General features: G+C 43.1%; 1 protein-coding gene across 2 annotated transcripts in view; it reads left to right on the top strand.

Moving 5' to 3' along the window:
- LOC140186929 (semaphorin-3A-like) overlaps window positions 1-21944 on the top strand; it is a 257855-nt gene that overhangs the window by 77141 nt on the left and 158770 nt on the right. For both annotated transcript variants that reach the window (XM_072241701.1, XM_072241700.1), the window contains exon 3: window positions 18649-18809. In XM_072241701.1, coding sequence (XP_072097802.1) covers window positions 18649-18809 — 161 coding nt within the window. The remainder of the gene's footprint in view (window positions 1-18648; window positions 18810-21944) is intronic.

The raw sequence follows: 21944 nt of genomic DNA, 5'->3' as shown, positions 1-21944 counted from the left end.
GGCACGCAGCACAGTAACAGGCCCTTCTGGCCCAACGAGCCCACGCTGCCCAAATACACCCATGTGACCGTTTAACCGCCCGCTCGCTACATCCTTGGATTGTGGAGGAAACCAGAGCATCCAGAGGAAACTCACGCGGTTGTGGGGAGAACGTGCAAACTCCTTGCAGACAGTGGCAGGAATTGAACCGTTATCAGTGGCGCTGTAATTGTGTTCCGCTAACTGCAGCACCACAGTGACCCACTTCCTCTGTTCCAGGGAAATTAAACCCAGCCTATCCAATCTGTCCTTAATCAGTGTAGGCCTCCATTTGATGCCACACCCTGGAAATCGGTCCCTCGCTGCAGTCAATGCACTGGACTGCACTTGCGCACAGCCGTGTGATCTGACAGTCAGTGTGTTGTACTGAGCTTGGGCAAAGCGTGTGATCTGACAGCCACCGAAATTTACATTTTGTATTGAAGCTGTGTTTGGTCCACTCACATCAGGGGGGATGCAACACTGAGTGCAAATGCTTACAAAACAGCACCAGCACACTATTGAAGAACGGAGCGGACATTGTGTTAGGAAAAGGACGCACAGAACTGCCTTTCTGAGAAGTTTAATTAAAAGTCAGAACTGATGATCGGCTGAAACAGAGACAGATATTGTTGGCAACAGCCCCCGTCCTGGCTGGCCTGTGAAGCGAGCACTGTTCAAGAATAAGAGGAAATCTGCAGATACTGGAAATCCGAGTGACACACACAAAACGCTGGAGGAACTCAGCAGGCTAGGCAGCATCTATGGAAAAGAGTACAGTCGACGTTTAGGGCCAAAACCTGTCGAACCAGTCTTGCCGAAAGGTTTCGGCCTGAAATGTCGACTGTACTTTTTTTCCATAGATGCTGCCTGCCCTGCTGAGTTCCTCCAGTATTTTGTGTGTGTCACTGTTCAGGAATAGACTGTCAACACATTATAGACCATCATTTTGTGTTTTCAGGTGTGTGTGTGTGTGTGTTTGCGTCTGTACAGGTCATTGTGTGTGAATGTGTGCGTGTATGTTTGAGTGAGTCTATGATTGTGTATGTGAGTGAATAAACAGGAAGGGAACTAAGCCTGTATCTGGAGTTACCCCTATCCAGTGTCAGCCTACTGTTGTCACCAGTCTGTACGAGGTCTGCACACGGTCTGTACACTGCCACGTCCAGAAGTTTCAGTGATTCAAAGTGTCCTGTGCTGCCAAACCATGAACATGGTTGTGCTCTGCGAAGACGGATGTCATGTCCTGGAGGCGACACGTCCTCCGGGTACTCTTCATGCTACTGTTGAGCATCTTTGCTGCAGTCTGCAGCCTGATGGGCAGAAAATTGGATGTCAGTGCAATTCTTCGACTTCTGAGGTGGAAGAGACAACATTTACAGTAACCGCTTGCCATGGTTTTCGTTTCTGTGGGGAAGTGCAAGCTATGTACAGCCTTGTAGTGGTGGGAGAGTCTAGGACTAGAGGGCACGGCCAGCAGGAGTTACAGTAACCTGGCTGGTCTCCATCCAGTCAGACACAGACATGCCTGATCCAACCCAAACGTCAGTCTTTGGGAAAACAGAATTTGTTTTTGGTGATTTTGAGGTCATGAACAGCTCTGTGTGAATGCATGTCTGTTCTTTCCACTCTCCCAGGCAGACACTCGTCTACAAGTAATTCCATCAGCTCTGCTGAAGGGTCTGTGCAGATGTTCACCAGCACAATTATCATTTGATTGGATTCCCCAGAGAAGAGTCAGTGAGACGGTCTCTAACAAGAGTACACAATGGTTCAGGTGGTTTTCAAACAGCTCCTTCGCTCTTGTGAATACTGCAGAATGCCGGTAGTTCACAGAGAGATGCAGGTCGGGTACACAGAGCCCTCCTGAACTTGGGCTGTGCCGATGCTTGGACATTCAGGCATTGAATGTGAGAGTGCCAAATGTGGTCATTTATGAGGCTCAGATAAAACCACAGAAGGTGTGAAGGCTGTTACTTCTGATGTAGCCGGTTCGTCATCGCATCTTAATCACAGGGAAGGAATCACTTCTTATTAAGGAGAAGATTTCCTCCGTAATTCTTTTAAGGGAAGGGTTATTCACACTGATATCCGTGATAACAGTGGCAACGGCAAAGTCTGTGTGGAGGACACCTGATTCATTCCTTGGCTGCACAAGACAGTGGGGATCTCAGAGTTCAAAGTAGGTACAGAGCTTGTGCCTAAAATAGAAAACGGTGAGCAGTTAGCTGTGTGTTAACAGACAATTAGCTGGAACTTTTTGGGAACTGCGGATGCTTCCATGCAGATTAAGTGCCCCCTCTCCCCTGTGAGCCTCTGCAGGTTTGGGTCTCCCACACAGTGGTAGAAACCCCAGCCCCGCTGGCCATAGGCCTTGCTGTTTGCTGATTGCTGGATCTAACACTTAGTCCAATGGCAGAACGGGCACTGCAGGTCTGCAACACTCTCACGGGGGAGTATGTACAGGGGACATGCCCAGGTTCAACTTGTCCGTAGCCAGTAAACTCATATTTTCTCAATAAGCAGCATTGGTTGCGATGAAGAAGCATTAGTAATGAGCAATTGCGAATTGATTGAGATGTCTTTATTTAATTTGCTAACTTTCTAATTATTTTAAGGTTTTTTAAATTAGTTCATATTTGTGAGTATTTCTGAGTAGTTGTGATTTTGAACGTCAGAGACAATCAGAAATATTCAAGGTCTTTGCTGGTTTGACAGTCAGTTAAGCCAGAGTATGGCTTTCCTGCCAGTCAAAGTTTTACTGATTACTTTGTGAGCTTGGCCTGACCCACCCACCCGATGACATGTTCAAGGCTGTTCTGCAGCATAGACTCCTCTGTTCTGCATCACCACCATGATCAGCTGATAGTTAATACTGGTGGATTAGGAGAAGTGAATGTGCCACTTACCCTACGGGCCAGTCGTGAACAAAGCTGGCTTTTCACTGACTAAATGATCAGACCTAGGGTGCAAAGGAATTGCCAACCAATGCCAATAAACCTCCTCAACATGCTGTAGTGTCAGTTTTCTGGTAAGATTTCTTTTTTGATAAATAGAACCAACTCCTTAAGACTCCAATGAGACAATCAACTTCAGGTAAATGCAAATTATTAATAACTCTATAATTCCTAAAATAACATCGAATTCTAACTTTACAAAGAATTCTGTTCCAAACAGATATTTTATTTTTGATGCTGTGTAAGGGTTCAGTTGTAGCATTTAAGAGATAGAAACATTCCTGAGAGAGGTATGGACGGATATGGTCCAGATACAGGTAGATGAGACTCAGCAGAATAACAGGTTGGCCTTGGGGGAAGACAGCCAGCAGAGTAAGGCTGATTTCTTTCCTGTAGGTTGGTGACCACAACTGCACACAATACTCCAAATTTGCTATCACCAGTGTCTTATACAACTTCAGCATAACATCCCAACTCATTGCCCTGATCTTGAAGGCCAATATGCCAGAAGATCCCTTTTTGAACCATCCCTTTTTGAACCTATCTATTTGTAATGCTACTTTCAAGGGATTATGGATCTGTTGTTGAGGATGTTCTACGAGTCTGTGGTGGCCAGTGCTATCATATTTGCTGTTGTGTGCTGGGGCAGCAGGCTGAGGGTAGCAGACACCAACAAAATCACCAAGCTCATTCGTAAGGTCAGTGATGTTGTGGGGATGGAACTGGGCTCTCTCACGGTGGTGTCTGAAAAGAGGATACTGTCCAAGTTGCATGCTATCTTGGTCAATGTCTCTCATCCACTACATAATGTACTGGGTGGGTACAGGAGTACATTCAGCCAGAGACTCATTCCACTGAGATGCAACACAGAGCGTCATAGGAAGTCATTCCTGCCTGTGGCCATCAAACTTTACAACTCCTCCCTTGGAGGGTCAGACACCCTGAGCCAATAGGCTGGTCCTGGACTTATTTCATAATTTACTGGTATAATTTACATATTACTATTTAACTATTTATGGTTCTATTACTATTTATTATTTATGGTGCAACTGTAACAAAAAACAATTTCCCCCAGGATCAATAAAGTATGACTATGACCATTTTTCCAGGTGCCTTTGCTGTACTGCACTCGCCAGAGCCCTACTGTTCACTGTAAAAATCCACACCCTGTCACCTGTCTGCTTTAATGGAAAAGATCTATGATTATGGTGAGGTCTGCCCACTCCCATCAATACCTTCTAATGGAGGCTTTCTGCATTTTGTAGTGTATTATATGCAATTTCCAAAAATATTAGAGTGTTTTCTTTATGAAGATGAAGAAATTAAATGCTTCCTTCAATGCAGACTTTCATTTGGGGAAACATTATTTCAATCATACAGTTTCTGAGAAGTATAAGTACAAAGTAAAAATTCAAATCTCACTGCAGCTTAGCACACAAAGTTTAAAATGAAGATATTTAAATGGTACCATGTTGCTGTTCATTGTTTACTCAACAGTTAAATGTCCAATTGTAAAGTTAAAGCTTGTCGAAAACACTACAAATAGATTTGGAGCTTTGTAGAGTAGTTACTTTTATCTTCAATACACAATATGAGGTTGAGAGTGTACACTCACTGCGTAGAACTCCTTTCAGCATTCACAGGTGGGCACCACTATTGCCATGGTTGAAATGTTCCTGCTCTTTGTCAGGGGGATGGGAACGGGAGTGATAGGGCTGACAATGTGGCAGTTGGTTTACAAGCAGACTCAGTGTGTAGTGAGATTGTGAGGAAGGACAGGCAGATGATAGGGCAAAATTGCAGTCAGTGGGATGAGTTGCAGTGTAACCTGGAGACACAGTCGAAAAGGGTGAGGAATACAGAATGGAAGGTGATATATTTGAATGTATGCAGTATATGGAATAAGATAGATGATCTTGTACCACAGTTAGAGGTTGGCAGGGATGACGTTGAGGGCATCACTGAGTCGTAGCTGAGGGAAGATTATAGTTGAGAATGTGAACATTTGAGAATACACATTGTATCGAAAGGAAAGGCAGGTAGGCTGGGGTGCGGTGGCTCTTTTGGTAAAAAATGAAATAAGATCCTTAGAAAGAGGTGACATAGAATTATAATAATTAGATTTAAGGAAATACAAGTGTAAAAAAAAACACTGATGGGAGTTGTATACAGGCCTTCAAACAGTTGCCAAGATGTAGCACGTAAATCACAATGGGAGATAGAAAAGGTATGCATAAAGGGCAATGTTACAATAGTCAAGGGGGATTTCAATATGTAGCAAGATTGGAAAAATCAGGTTGGTGCTGGATCCCAAGAGTTGGTAATTGTAGAATACCTACAAGATGGTCTTTAGAGCAGCTTGTGGTTGAGCCCATAAAGGGAAAGATAATTCTGGATTGGATGTTGTGTAATGAACTGGATTTGATTAAGGGGCTTAAAATAAAGGAAACCTTGGGAGGGAGTGATCATAATATGATAGAATCCACCCTGCAGTTTGAGAAGGAGAAGCTCAAATCAAATGTATCAGTATTACAGTGGGATAAACGGAATTACAGAGGCATGAGAGAGGAGCTGGCCAAAGTTGATTGGAAGGGGACACTAGTAGGGGTGATGGCACAGCAGCAATAGCTGAAATTTCTGGGAGCAATTCAGAAAGTACAGGATAGATACATCCCAAGGATGAAGAAGTATTTGAAAGGCAGGATGACACAACATTGGCTGACAAGGAAAATCAAACCTGACAAAAAATCAAAAGAGTGGGTACATAATAGAGCAGAAGGTAGTGGGAAATTAGAGGATTGAGAAGCTTTTAAAACCAATAGAAGGCAACTGAAAAAAATATAGGAGGAAGAGATGAAATATGACGGTAAGCTAGTCAATAATATCAAAGAGGATACCGAAAGTTTTTTTACATATATATGAAGAGTAAAAGAGAGACTAGAGTAAATATTGGCCCACTGGAAGATGATGCTGGAGAGATAGTAATGGAGAACAAGGAATTGGTGGACGAACTGAATAAGTATTTTGCATCAGTCTTCTCTGTGGAAGACAGTAACAGTATGCCAGATGCTTAAGAGTGTCAGGGTAGAAATGTGTGAGGTTGCTTTTGCTAGGAAGAAGGTGCTTGGGAAGCTGAAATGTCTGAAGGTAGTTAAGTCAGTTGGACCAAATCGTCTACACTCCAGTGTTCTGAAAGAGGTAGCTGTAGAGATTGTGAAGGCATTACTATCCCTCAAGAATCACTAGATTCTGGCATGGTTCTGGATGACTGTAAACTTGCAAATGTCACCCCACTCTTTAAGAAGGAAAGGAGGCAGACCAACAAATGGAAGTTATAGGCCAGAAAGTGTGACCACAGTGGTTGGGAAGATGTTGGAGTCGATTGGTATGGATGTGGTTTTGGGTGCTAGGAGGCACATGATAAAATAAGCCAAATCTGTTGAATTTCTTTGAGGAGATAACAAGCAGGACAGACAAAGGAGAATCAGTGGATATTCTATACTTGGATTTTCCGGAGGCCTTTGACAAGGTGCCACGCACAAGGCTCCTTAGCAAGATAAGAGCCCATGATGTTACAAGAAAGGTACTAACATGGATGGAGCATTGGCTAATTGGCAGGAGGCAAAGATTGGGAATAAAGGGAGCCTTTTCTGCTTAGCTACCGGTGACTAGTGCTGTTCCTCAGGGATCGGTGTAGGTACCGCCTCTTTTTACATAGTATGTCAACGATTTGGATGATGGAATTGAGTTTGCGAATGATATGAGGATAGGTGGAGGAGCAGCTAGTGTTGAGGAAGCAGAGAGGCTACAGAAGGATTTAGACAGATCAGGAGAATGGGCAAAGAAGTGTCAAATGGAATACAAAGTAGGGAAGTCTACGGTCATGCATTTAGGTAAAATGACTGAAAGCATAGACTATTTTCTAAATGGGGAGACAATTCAAAAATCTGTGGTGCAAAGGGATTTGGGAATTCTTGAGCAAGATTCCCTCAAGGTGAATTTGTAGGTTGAGTTAGTGGTGAGGAAGACAAGTGTAATGTTAGCATTCATTTTGAGAGGTCTAGAATATAAAAACAAGAATGCAATGCTGAGGCTTTATAAGGCACTAGTGAGGCCTCACTTAGAGTATTGTGAGGCAGTTTTGGGCCCCTTATCTGAGAAAGCATGTGCTAACATTGGAGAAGGGTCAATGTAGGTTCACAAAAATGATTCCTGGAATGAAAAGTTTATCATAAGAGGAGTGTTTGATGGCCCTGGGCCTGTACTGACTGGAATTTTTTCGAATGAGAGGGGATCTCATTGAGACCTATCGAACGATGGAAGACCAAGATAGAATGGATATGGCAATGATATTTCCTACTTTGAATGAGTCTGTGACCAGAGGGCACAACCACTGAGTAGAGGGTCGTCCATTTAGAACAGAAACGAGGATGAATTTATTTAGCTAGAAGGTGGTGAATCTGTGGAATTTGTTGCAACAGGTGGTTGTGGAGGCCGGGTCATTGGATATATTTCAAGTAGAGATTGATAAGTTCTTGATTGGCAATGGCGTCAAAGGTTATGGGGAAAAGACAGGAGAATGGAGTTAAGAGGGATAATAAATCAACCATGATGGAATGGCATAACAGACTCAATGGGCTGAATACCTGGAATAATTTTATTCCTTTGTCTTAAGGGCCTGGTACCTGATCCACTGCTGAACATGCGACCTCTCTAGCATTGTTAAAGTGCTCGTCTTCAACAATAATGCGGAATGCCGCAAGCAGCAGACCCACTGATTGTATCAGTCTGTTCCCATGTGTACTTAAATCACTGCTACAGGCTCTTCTCAGATGGATCTTGAAGATTGTGTCTCATTATTCTTGGACTATGCTCTTTGCTCTCAATAATATCAGAGACTATTACTGAGGGTATAGTACAAACTTGAAGGATAATTGTGTAGATTCTCTGTGTTGATTAAAGGATTATGGTGGGAGTGGGGAAGTAAACTCTGCCAGGCAAACACTAAAAACCAAAGTGAACTTTCCCAGGCTGTGCCTCATCATGTGTCTAAGTTTGTCCTGTCAGAATGAGAATCTGAGTCAGCTTTATTATCACTGACATATGTTGTTTTATGGCAGCAGTACAGTGCAAGGCATAAGGAAGCAAACTGGGGATTGCATGGTAGCATAGTGGCTGGCGTCACACTATTGCAGCGGCAGCAACACAGGTTCAGTTTCCACCGCTGTCTGCGAAGAGTTTGTACATTCTCCCCGTAACTACATGGGTTTTCTCCAGGTGCTCTGGTTTCCTCCCACATTCCAAAGAAGTAGATTAGTTGATCATATGAATGTTCTTGGGCAGAGTGGGTTTCATTGGGCCAGAAAGGTCTGTAATCATGCTATGTCTCTGAATAAATAAATAAATTACTATACCTTAAAATAATATAAAATAATTGTCTGTCATCTCTGATTCACTACCCAAGGGAATTTCATTAGGGTAGCATGACAAATATAGTATTGTTAAAAAAAGGAATTTAGTGCTTTTCCAGTGTAAATGATGAATAAACTCTTCTCTGGTTCCATCTGGGTACAGATATCGATTTTAACCGACATTTCAGTGACAAGCTCTGCCATCTTCATCAGGGATGATGCCTGGTGGTATTTATACCCCCATCGTCCCTCCTTCCTGATTGGTTAGTCCTTATCCAATCAGGTTTCCACTGTCCCACCTTGTCTATAATCGAATTCCAGTTCTTAGAGTGAGGCCTTCGTCTTTGTTAAAATTCTCTTCTTCTAGTTTTATTTCAATGGCTTCTTTCACCAGGTGGTCCCAAAATCCATTGGCACAGCACAGTAGTTTTGATCAATTGAATTCAATCCTATGTCCTTTGCAAATGCAATGTTCTGCTATCGCTAATTTCTCTGGCTAACCCAAACGGATACACCTCCTGTGCTCCTTGATGCGGGTTTCCACCGTGCATCCCGTCTGGATGATATACGCATGCTCTGCATTCACAGGGTATCCCGTAACCACCAGCCATCCTGAGTCCCAGGTCATCTTTGACCCGCATAAGCTCTGATTTGAGCTTCCTTATGAGTTTGTGGATGGTATTAATCCCGTATTACCAAAGGACCCTGGCAATCCTTCCAGAAACTGTGGAAAAATAGGGAAGACAGGCGTAGCGACGGGTTCCTCCTGGTGCTGTTACTGAAACCTCTGCTACTCCATGTTGTAAAGTCAAAGCCATTGAAAATCAACAAATTGCTCACGCTGGAATTCTGAAATGAGTGAGGCAGTTTCAGCAGATCAGTCAGCAACTGTGGAGAGGGAAACTGGTTTTACATTTCAGGTTGATGTCCTTTGTCAGTGATACCTGCTGTTCTATGGCTGCAAACGTTGCCCTCCTGAACTGATGCTTCTGTTTAATATTCAGTTCCTATTCCATGTGAAGTATTTCTCTCCAACCACTATCGAAGAACCTTGGTCTGCGTGAACCAGTTAGCTCGAAGGACCCCTTTCTGTGCTCTATGACTCTGTAAGCTTAGCTGCACCACCTACCCAAACTCTGTCCCCACCTTGGGATATTCGTCTGTGCCTCAATGCTGTGAGAAGTCACAGTTCAAACCTTTCCTGTGGGAACTGAAAAACCGGGTTTCCAAATTGGAATCAGAATCAGGTTTAATGCCATTGAATTTTTATGACATGTAATTTACTGTCTTGCAGCAGCAGTACAGTGCAAAGACATGAAGTCACGATGAATTACAAAATAAATAAATAGTGCAAAAATGAGTAATGAGGTAGAGTTCATGGACCATGCAGAAATGTGGCAGAGGGGAATAATCAGGATCAGATTTATTATCACTGACATACAATATGTCGTGTAATTTGTTGTTTTGTAGCAACAATGCAGCACAATACAGAAAAAAATTATGATTATGATTCAATAGGAAATATTTCTTAAAAAGTGCAAAAACAGAGCAAAATACTGAGGTAGTTTTCATGGGGTCATGGTCCATTCAGAAATCTGAAGGCGGAGGGGAAGGAGCTGTTCCTGAAACATGAGTGCATAGCTTCAGGCCCCTCCTTGAGGGTGGTAATGAGAAGAGGGCACGTCCCTGATGGTGAGCGTCCTCCGTGATGGATGTTGCCTTCTTGCGGCATTGTGTCTTGATGGTGGGTGGGTTGTGCCTGTGATGGAGCTGATTGCGTCTATAACCCTTTGCATTCTCTTGTGATCCCATCCATCGGAGCCTGCAAACCAGGCTGTGATGCAAGCAGACAAAATTCTCCGTACGTGTGCGTACATAAATTATAAGGGTTTTTGCACCAGCTGGACCAGATTAGATCACCGTGACAACTGACCCAGTTAGAACATCCACGGCACTGCTGGCTAGGATTCAAACCACCTCTCTGCCACAAGCAGTGTTTGTTCTGAACCCATTCAGGAATGGGATTCCGATCCTCGGCATGGAATGTTTCTTCACAGTTTGGAAACTCTATCCCAGTTCTAGTCTAACCACCCGGCAGGGAGGAGTATGTTCCAGTCAGATGTTTGACCCGGCAGGGGGAAGTATGTTCCAGTCAGATGTTTGAGGTAAAGTGAGAAAAATTCTGGAAAAACTCAGCAGGTCAGGAAGTGTCTTTGGAAAGAGAAATGGATTTGATGTTTCTGCTGATTACATCCTGTCAGAGCTGGAAAAAGTTTGAGATTTACAGGTTTTAGTTACATTCTCTTGTGTTAATTCCAACACAACCATTCTAACTGCACTCTCACCTCTTGTTACCTCGTCTCTGCTGCCCTCTGCCCTAACATGGACTGTGTGTTCTCTCTCTGTCTCCTTTCCCTGCATCTTAAAACCTCTTTAGTTTTAACTTTCTCCATGTCTCCTGAAAGGTTTTTGACCTGAAACATGAGGGTTAGGGTTAGGGAAACATTTGGGTCTTTGACCTGAAACATTGACTCAGTTTCTCTCTCCACAGATGCTGCCTGACCCACTGAGCATTCCTGGTATTTGCTGTTTTATTTCAAGTTAACAAGATCTGCAGAACTTTGCTCTCAGCTAGTATGTGATTTGTACCCACAGATAGGTTGGACTGTGGGAACTTGAGGAGTAGATGATCTGGGACAGTGTCAGGAGAAATATTTTCACTGATCTTGTGGAATTCTCTACCACGGAGGGATGTGAAGGCCAAGCCACTGAATGTGTTGAAGGAGATGGAGGTATTTCCAGATACAAGTATGGAGGGGTGTGGAGAGAAGGAGGGGGTTGACTCATTAAGAAAAAGAGGCAGCCCTTATCCCATCCCATTGTGTAACAGGCCCAAAGGGTTGAATGATTTTCGACTACTACTGTTGACTTTGATTCTCTGAATTCCAGACTCAGTTGGGGTATCAACTGGGCACCCAAACTCAACCAGTCCTCTCCCAGTTGGGGCAAGGGTTGCACGAAAGGAGTTACACACAGTCATAAAGCACTGCAGCACAGAAGCAGGCCCTTTGGCCCATCTAGTCCATGCCAACCTGGTCTTCGGCCTAGTCCATCAACCTACACCTGCACTGTTGCCCTCAATATCCCTTCAATCCATTTTATAACTATCCAAACTTCTCTTAAATATTACAGTTAAACCTGAATCCAACACTTTCTTTGGTAGTTCATCTCACACTTGCAGCACCTTCAGAGTGAAGAATTTCCCCCTAGGTTTTCCCTTACGTATTTTACCTTTCAGCATAAATTTATCGCATCCAGTTTTAGTCTCATACAACCTGAGGAGAGAAAGCCCACATGCATTCACCCCATCTAAACAATAAAGTATGAAGTATAAAGTAGAAACCCCTCATAATTTTATATACTTTTCATATAATTTCAGATTATTTATTGACATACAGTGTGGAATAGGCCCTCCTAGCCCTTTGAGCTGCATTAGCTAGCAACCCTCCGATTCTCATCCTAGCCTAATCATGGAACAATTTATAATGACTAATTAACCAACCAACCAGTCCGTCGTTGAACTGCGGGAGGAAACCTGAACACTCGGACGAAACCCACGCAGTCACGGGAAGAACTTACAACCACCTTAAGGCAGCAGCGGGAATTGAACCTGCATAGCTGGCACTGTAAAAGTGTTGTGCTAACCACCATGCTATTCTTCTGCCTTTCCATCTATCTTGTCCAGCACACCGGTTCAATTGCATTAAATGGGCTGTGTATCTGGGTACAGAGAGGTTTTGAAACGGTTACTGTCTGCACTCTCTCCAGAGAACAATGGAGAATCCAGGCTTGATATATATGTGGCTGACTATCCAGTGCTGGAGGGAGAGGTGAAGAACTGCTGGTCTCTCATTCTTGGTGGGGTTCCAAGCTGAGACCTCTCTTGAAAACGGCACTGAGACAGACAAAAGCTGGTGTTGTGATAGATATTCACTGTCTAAACCAGGTGACTTTTCTTTTTAGCCAAGCTCAACTCCCTAAACATGGCAGCTGTCATCTAAAGATCAAAGAGTTAAGTTAAGCTTCCAACCAATATCCTTTGTTTAGCTTCTTATTGTAAACGGGAGCCAGTCTTCGGTTCTAATTGTAACTGTCAAATAATAATCATTATGAAGTTAAAAGGACAGCTTTTCAAACAAACAACACAGCCTATAGAGCACAGATTTGCTGGCCCACAGCACCCATGCTAGACATACAGTGTAAGACAATGGGTTATGTTAATTAGGCGTGTTTCAAATCAGCCAATGCTGGCTAAGTTATTTAGTTCAAGAAAACCTGCAGACCAGATTGATACTATCACTTAGCACATCAAATAGTTGATCTATTAATGGTTGGCAGGTGCGTGTACTCAGAGAGTCAGCATTCACAGCAATGACTGTGGGTACATGAGAACTCTTTCCCCAGAAGCTTTTAGACCACCTGTTTGAAAATGTATCTGAAAAAATATCACGTGTATGAAGTCACCCAAGTGGCAGAAAAACTGTATAAATGTAAAGAACAGTCCGGCTTTTTAGGAATGATCCAGAAACATCAAGAAGAATGATAGAAACAGAGGGTGAAATGGAATTCATTCTACTGCCTTTGATTATTCCAGTGGTTGATTTGTTCATCCGCAACTTACTGGTATGATCTGTTAGCTTATAGGAATTGTACATGTGTTTTGGAAATCCTTTGTGTTTTAGAAATAATTTATAATTTGAAAATCTTTTATAAGATAGACATCCCCTATTAGTTTTAAATGTGTTTTAAGAATTGTATTTAAATTTAAATGTGTATCACTGAACATAAATGAACTGTATTTAACCTACATTGATAGCTGGAAGTAACTCCACCTTAATAGGGAGGGGGGACCTACAGCTTGAATAGTGAGTATTTGCAGGTAAACTTACTGTGGTGGATAAACAGGGAAGTGAACTAGTCTTTGAAGAGTAGGTGATGGCAGTATAACCTCCCTTTAGTGAAGGTACCTGTAGCTATCTATATCAGATAAAGCTTAGGATCTTCATTTGAGTTTAGAACTTTGTGGTCAACAAACCCAATACCATCACAATGTGTCCTTGGGTAGCCACTTGCCCAAGCTTGACTGTTTCAATATGTTAGCACTGAGGGCAGCATAGAGTGGGGTCCTATTTATCTGGAGCATAGGTCAAGCAAATGAAGGTAGGATAGTAGAGGACAATTTTTAGGTCAGTGAGATCTGACCATCAAGGAGTGAGATGGAACAATATTTCAAAGAGAGCAAATAAAATTGTGAAAGATTGGATAAGCTAGAAGGCGGCCAAAATGCCAAAGTAATGAAATCTGTTCTGGATGACAGAGTCAAAGAATATGAAGAGCACGTGCAGAGGCATTCACTTACTTGGATTGATCCTGGGCAAGCCAGGACTTCCCTTTCCCTGTTCATCATGTCTAAATCTTCCAGTGTGGCACAGTATTTACCAATGAGTCCCCAGGGTGGAGTATTATGTTTCATCTTTGTGCTTTGTGTAGTCTGAGTAATGGCCAGAGTCCAACTCTTGTGGAAAACCTTGCAGCTCAGTTTCTTCATGAACCCATGTCTGTCTCCTCTTTGCATCTTCTGTACTCACTCACAGCTGTGCAGGGATCAGTGGGCTGATGCACTGAAATGCTTTGTGTAGACCCCAGAGAGAATCTGAGCATTAAACCTCACCAGAATTGAGGGCTAAATATAACTAGTAGTCAGTCTGGGAAAAAAATGCATCACAAAGGAAATAATTATCGGATTTGTAAGTGTCATGAAAGGAGAAAATTCCATCATTAGAAAACCTGACATGTAACAATTACACTTTCAAAGCTGTAACCAACCTCATGACAGCAGCCAACACCTACTGCACCTGCCCATACCTGCACAACTGAACACAGGTATGTCCCAAGGAGTCCGGGTCACAGACTTAAAGTCCAAGTCAAAGTAAAGTACATATATATCACCATACACTACCTCGAAATTCATTTTCTTGCCGGTGTTTACAGGAAAATAAACAAATACAATAGAATTTATGAAAAACTACATAAACAGAGACTGATAAATAAAGTGCAAAAATGACTAATTATGCAGATAAAAAATAAATAATACTGAGAACATAAGTTGTAGAGACCTTGAAAGTGAGTCTGTAGGATGTGGAATCAGTTCAGAGTTGAGGTGAGTGAAGTTATCAAGCTGGTTCAAGAGTCTGATAGTTGTAGGGTAATAACTGTTCCTGAAACTGTTAGTGTGGAACCTAAGGCTCCTGTACCTCCTTCCTGATGGTAAAGCAAGAAAAGAGCATGGCTTGGAAGGTAGGGTCCTTGAGGTTACCAATCAGGATACCTTCCACTGTGCATCTATAGAAGTTTGTCAGAGTTTTAGATGACATGCTGAATCTGCACAAACTTCTAAGAGAGAAGAGGCATTGTCGTGCTTTCATCGTGATGCCTCTTATGTGCTGGACCCAGGACAGATATGATAATGCCAGGGAATTTAAAATTATTGACCTTCTCCATCTCCACCTCCACCAGTCCACCAACACTGCTTTCTCATTTCCTGTCAGAGTCACCTCATGTACAGACACTCCTGTGCCTTGTGTCAATTTATGGACATCCAATCACTCCACGTATCTACAGTAAGCTTTCTTATGTATTTAGAGTTATTGTGTTTTTATTATTGTATTAGACCATAACACCATTAGACATAGGAGCAAAATTCAGTCTTTTGGCTCATTGAGTCTGCTCTGCCATTTCATCATGGTTGGTCCAATTTTCCTCTCAGCTCCAATCTCCTGCCTCTCCCCACATCCCTTCATCCCCTGACCAAGCAAGAATCTATCAACCTGTGCTTTAGATATACATAAAGACTTGGCCTCCACAGCTGCCTGTGGCAAAGATTTCCATAGATTCACCACTCTCTGGCTAAAGAAATTCCTCCTCATATCCATTCTAAAACTACGCCATTCTATTCTGAAGCAGTGTCCTCTGGTCTTAGACTTTCTGACCACAGGAAATATCTCTCCACATCCACTCTATCAAGACCTTTTAAAATTTGATAGGTTTCAATTAGGTTACCTCTCATTCTTCTGAATTCTGAATACAGGTCCAGAACTATCAAACAATCTTCATATGACAAATTATTGAATCCATTTTTGTGAACCTCTTTTGAACCTTCTCCAGCTTTAGCACATCCTTTCTAAGATAAGGGGCCCTAAACTGTTCACAATACTTCAAGTGAGACCTCATGGTGCTTTATAAAGTCTCAACATCACATCCTTGCTTTTATATACTAGTCATCTTGAAATGAATGCTAACATTGCATTTGTCTTCCTCCTCACAGACTCAACCTGTGAATTAACCTTCAGGGAATCCTGAACAAGCACTCCTAACTCCCTTTACATCTCATTTTTTTAATGTATTTTCTCTCCATTTAGAAAATAGTCTACCTTTTTACTTCTTCTATCATACCATGACCATACTCTTCCCGACACTATACTCCATCTATCATTTCTTTGCCCATTCTCTTAATCTGTCTAAGTCCTTCTGTAGCCCCTCCACCTATCTTCATATCATCTACAAACTTTACAACAAAGCCATCAATTCCATCATCCAAATCATTGCTATATAATGTAAAAAGAATCGGTCCCAGCACAGACCCCTGTGGAACACCACTAGTCACCAGCAGCTAGCCAGAAAATGCTCCCTTTATTCCAACTCTTTGCCTCCTGCCAATCAGCCACTGCTTTATCCATGCTAGTATCTTTCCTGTAATACCATCGGCTTATAGCTTGTTAAGCAGCCTCATGTGTGTCAAACGCCTTCTGAAAATCCAAGTACACAACATCAACTGATTCTCCTTTGTCTGTCCAGCTTGTTAGTTTTTCAAAGAATTCCAACAGATTTGTCAGGCAAGGTTTTCCCTTGAGGAAACCATGCTGACTATGGCCTATTTTGTCATGTGCTTCCAAGTACCCTGAAAACTCATCCTTAATAATTGACTCCAACATCTTCCCAACCACTGAGGTCAGACTAACTGGCCTATAGTTTCCTTCCTTCTGTCTCTCTCCCTTCTTGAAGAGTGGAATGGCATTTGCAATTTTCCAGTCTTCCAAAACCATTCCAGGATCTAGTGATTCTTGAAAGATCATTATTACTGCCTCCATGATCTCTTCAGCCACCTCTTTCAGAACCCTGGGGTCTACACCATCTGGTCCAGGAGACCTTTCAATCCCCCAAGAACCTTCTCTCTAGTAATGTTCTTTACCCTAGTATGTTTACTCGTGCGCATTGGATCTGGAGTAACAATTATTTCATTCTCCTTTGCACTCGTGTACTGGAAGTGACATTAAACAATCTTGAGTCTTGAATCTTGGTGCCCCAGTGACGAGTCAGACAGAAATGTGAAGAGCCAAGTTTAACTGCTCAGTTGGAGGGATAGGAAATGCCGTCATAGTCAGATAGACTGTGTATGTGTATGATGGTGCAATCTGCTCCTGATACAGTTCTGTGGGTTCCCCTGGAAGCACATTTCGGCTGTTCCCTATGCTTTACTGCATTGATTACGTGCAGAAGAGAAGAGTGGAGCCCAGGAACAGATGGGTAAATCAGGAATCAGAGGCTTTTAGCAGGACTTAATTGATCAGTTGATAGAGACAGCGGACCTCAGTTATACTTGCCTCGTTGTATTCTCTATGATGGGTAATAACGAGTGACCAGGGAGAACTTACTTTCTCTGGGTGGCAATGGAGCCTGAGGCCATCATGAATTGATACTACACAGTATTATGTATATGGAGAGGAGTTCATTGTCAAGGCGCCAGCTCACACTGGGAAGGTAATAGTGGAAAACCTTTGTTGTTAGATAACTTTGAAAGAGTAAGTCCAATGTAGCAAGTGGGGGGAAGCTTAATCTGATCATTTGAGAATTCAGGTTAACTCCCAGTTGCTTTCAATGTTACTGTGCATGGACTTTGGGGAGCAGTAACCATGAAGTCAAAGTAAATTTATTTTCAAGGTACTCCTACATTACCATATACTATCTCAAGATTCATTTTTTTGCAGGCATTTACAGAAAATTAAAGAAATTGTTAAAAACTATGCATAAACAAAGACTGACAAACAACCAACGTAAAAAAGAAGAGAATTTTTGTAAATAAACAAACAAACAAATAAATAATCAGCGAACATGATCTGCAGAGTCATTGAGAATGTGACTGTAGGTTGCAGAACCAGCTCAGTTGTGGTGAGTGAAATTATCGACACTGGTTCAGGAGCCTGATGGTTATCAGGTAATCATTGTTCCTGAACCTGGTGGTGTGTGCCTGGAGGCTCCTGTTCTCCAGCAATGAGAAGAGACCATGGCCTAGATGGTGAGGGGGCCTTGATGATGGATGCTGCTTTGTTACGGCTGAGCTCCAGGTAAATATGTTCAGTAGTTGGGAGGACTTTGCCAATGATGGACAGAGTTGTATCCGCCACTTTTTGTAGTCTTTTCTGTCCCTGAGCATTGGTGTTTCCATACTAGGACATGATGCAACCAGATAGGTGACATGCCAAATCTGTGCAATCTTCCAGGAGAGTCGAGGCCTTCTTTGTGATGGCATGTACATACTGGTCTCAGGACAGATCCTCTGATACGATAACACCAAATGACCCTCTCCACTTCCGAGGACTCGCAGGTGACCTGAACTCATCTCCGTCCATCTGCTGCTTAGTATTAACCACCATACAGCATCTCAGAGGTGCTTGATTATACAATTCCTAACCATAGTGGTGTCTTCCGTCTCTGAACAGCTCCAGAAACTGTTGGGTGGAAAGGTGGTAATAGGTTTTATCTTCACTGGGGGAGCTCCATCAACACTCTGTTATTTAATGTGTAGGGAGTGGTGAAAATATGAATCTCCAGCACACTTTCTGTCACCAAAGAATCAAAGAGACCTTCAGCCACAGTCTCAGAAACCACTCTAACACAGAGAGTGCATTTATGGTCTGAAATTTTACCTCCAGGCAATATTATTATGAACAACTTGAAAGCATTCCTGCCTTAAAAAATCTGCCTTAAAAATCTCCCCTCCAGATCCTTGTACATTCAAAGTTGCAAAACCTCCAAGATCTTTGTAGGCTTGTTCAAAGCATAACATGCCAGTTTCCTGTCAATCAGAGTCACTGAACTAACTCGATTTTTTTTAACTCAGTACTTCTTTTCCCTCTCCCCTGCAGAAATGACTGAATTGAACAATATCATCACCTTTGGAGGCATTGCAAACAGCTCCAGTTACCAAACGTTCCTGCTCGATGAGGAGCGAAGCAGACTCTTTGTTGGAGCCAAAGACCACATCTTCTCTTTGAATCTGATCGATGTTACCAAGGACGTATTAAAGGTAAGTCCTTGTGTATTAGAACATAAAACTTTGAACATTACAACTCATACAGGCCTTTCAGCCCACGATGTTCTGCTAACCTTTTAATCTACTCTAAGATCAATCTAACTTCTCCATCCTGCGTTTTTCTGTCATCCAGCAGACCATAGGACATAGGAACATAATTAGACCATTTGCCTCTTCAGGCCTGCTCTTCCATTCAATCATGGCTGATTTATTATCTTTCTCAACCCCATTTTCCTGCTTATTTATAAGACTTTCTTAAATGTCCTTAATGTACCAGTCTCTACCACCACCCTTGGCAGGCATTCCGTGCACCCATTACTCTTTGTTTAAAGAATTTGCCTCTGACATCTCCAACCACCTTAAAATTATGCCTGCTTGTTTTAGACATTTTAATGCCTTGGAAAAAAGTCTTTGGATGTCCACTCAACGTGTGCCTCTTATCAACTGCACACTTCTATCAAGTCTGTAAGACCATATGGCATAAGAGCAGAGTTAGGCCACTTGGCCCATCGAATATGCTCTGCCATTTAATCATGGCTGATCCTTCTTTTTCCCTCCTCAGCCCCACCCCCTGGCCTTCTCCATGTAACCTTCAATGTTGTGGCCAATCAAGAACCTATCAACCTCTGCTTTCAATACACGCCACAACCTGGCCACTACAGCCGCCTGCGGTAAAAAAAAAATCCACAAATTCACCACCCTCTGCCTCCTCTCATCCTCCTAACTCCAAAGAGAAGAGCCCTAACTCTCTCAACCTATCCTCATAAGACAAGCTTTCTGATCCAGGCAGCATCCTGGTAAGTCTCCTCTCCACATCCTTTCTGTAATGAGGTGATCAGAACTGAGCACGTCAGTCTGTAGACCTGACACCCCATTGGGTAATTTTGGGTAATAGCATGCTGTGAGGGGCTGACCATTGGGTCCTGCCTCAGAAACGACCGGGGAGGGGGTGGTGTTGAAATTAATCGTTAAGATCCCCATCATGAGTTGGTGTTTTCCTTACACCCTCCCTTCTCCACATTTCTCCTTGACGCCCATTGCAGGATGAATCTCCATATGCCAGGCACCAGCTGAGACCTCTCCCCAAATACTGTCAACCATGCGTGACTTCTGAGCATTAATTCTGGCAAACTATATCACGTCAGCAGAAGCTAATTGTATTTGTTACTGGGGCTGGGGGGAGAATTGGAGAGAGTGGCGGAGGGGCAGGACATGGTAGGCATCAGGTTTGCAAATTTACAGGAGGTTTAGTATCTGGTGTGAAAGACATCTGAATGCTAGAAGCGACTGAAGGCTGCCAGTCATTGGCTTGTGGTTGCTGCAGACGTGCCCTTGCCTCGTCAGCTGTACGACTGATCACAGTCTGGTTTTAATTCCAACTCCCTGTCTGTCTCTGCATCCACTCCCCGAACTCTTCTCACAAAATCTGCTCCAATTACCATTTCAACAGCTACTCACGGAGGGGTATTGCAGCCCAGCCTTCTGGTGAGACCTCCATCTCTAAGTCATTTCCCAATTTAACAAATAGGGGAAGCAAACTTTCCATATTTACTCGCAAACACGAGGAAATCTGCAGGTGCTGGAATTTCAAGCAACACACATAAAAATTGCTGGTGAACGCAACAGGCCAGGCGGCATCTCTAGGAAGAGGTACAGTTGACATTTTGGGCCGAGACCCTTCGTCAGGACTAACTGAAAGAAGAGATAGTAGGAGATTTGAAAGTGGGAGGGGGAGAGGGAGATCCAAAATGATAGGAGAAGACAGGAGGGGGAAGGAATGGAGCCAAGAGCTGGAAAGCTGATTGACAGAAGGGATATGAGAGGATCTTACTGTCGCTTTGAAAACCCCATCCAATCTCCATTGAGGATTTCTGTTGCAGAGAGGACATTCCTCATGAACATAAGAGATTATGCAGATGCTGGAGATCCAGAGTAAAACACAGAAACTCAGCAGGACAGTCAGCATCTATGGAGAGGAATAAAGAGTTGATGTTCGGGGCCAAGACCCTTCATCAGGACTTCATCATCGCAATAAATAAATTCTGATCATTATCTGTGAGAGCTTGCAGTGCACAGATTGGGTATGAGGTTTAACAAACACATTTCAAATGTACTTCACAGTGTAATGGGCTTTGCACAACCTAAGACCATGAGAAGACCGTATTTGCTGAGTTGTCATCCATAACTCATGGGCTGGAAGGAGATGGTCAGAAATGCTGGCTCTGCCCCAGCCGCAGCATCACCATTATCTGCTGAAGCTCCAAGTTCACACACCTGACTTAGTGTTTAAGATTCCAGATCTCATCAGCAGGAGCGGAGCGTGTATCAAGCTTCAAATTCCTTGGTGTCCACATTTCTGAGGATCTCACCTGGTCCCTAAACCCCTCCATCCTGATCAAAAAGGCGCAACAGCACCTTTATTTCCTGTGGAGCATCAAGAAAGCTCAACTTTGTCCCAGGATACTGACGGACTTTTACCACTATACTATTGAGAGCATACTCACCAACTGCATCTCAGTGTGGTATGGCAATTGTCCCGGACTGCAAGGCACTCTGGCGTGTGGTGAAAACTGCCCAGCGGATTATCGGCACCCAATTGCCCACCATTGAGAACATCTACCATAAACATTGCCTGGGCAGGGCGAAAAGCATTATCAAGGATGCATCTCACCCTAACCATGGACTTTTTACTCTCCTCCCATCCGGTAGGCACTAAAGGAGCCTCCGCTCCCACACCAGCAGGCACAGGAAGAGCTTCTTCCCTGAGGCTGTGACCCTGCTGATCCTCACATCACAGCGCTAAACAGTACTGCACCCATATTGTACTGTCTCAGTACTTTTATATTTGTGTGCTGTAGCACTTACTTTTTATTCGCAGTTATTTTGTAAATAACACTATTCTTTGCATTTCTGGTCAGATGCTAAATGCATTTCATTGGCTTTGTATCTGTACTTGGCACAATGACAATAAAGTTGAATCTAATCTAATCCTATTACTCTGGCCCTCTAGTCCCGGCAACATCTTCGTAAATCTTTTCTGCACTCTTTAAGCCAATCTTTCCTGTAAAGACAGTACTCCAAGAGTAGCTCACCAATCACTGATGCGGCAGCAATGCAACGCCTGAACTC

Source organism: Mobula birostris, chromosome 23, assembly GCF_030028105.1.
Source record: "Mobula birostris isolate sMobBir1 chromosome 23, sMobBir1.hap1, whole genome shotgun sequence".
In the NCBI taxonomy this organism is placed as follows: Eukaryota; Metazoa; Chordata; class Chondrichthyes; order Myliobatiformes; family Myliobatidae; genus Mobula; species Mobula birostris.
The sequence above is the reverse complement of the archived record's forward strand: the minus strand, read 5'-3'. Positions and strand labels throughout refer to the sequence as shown.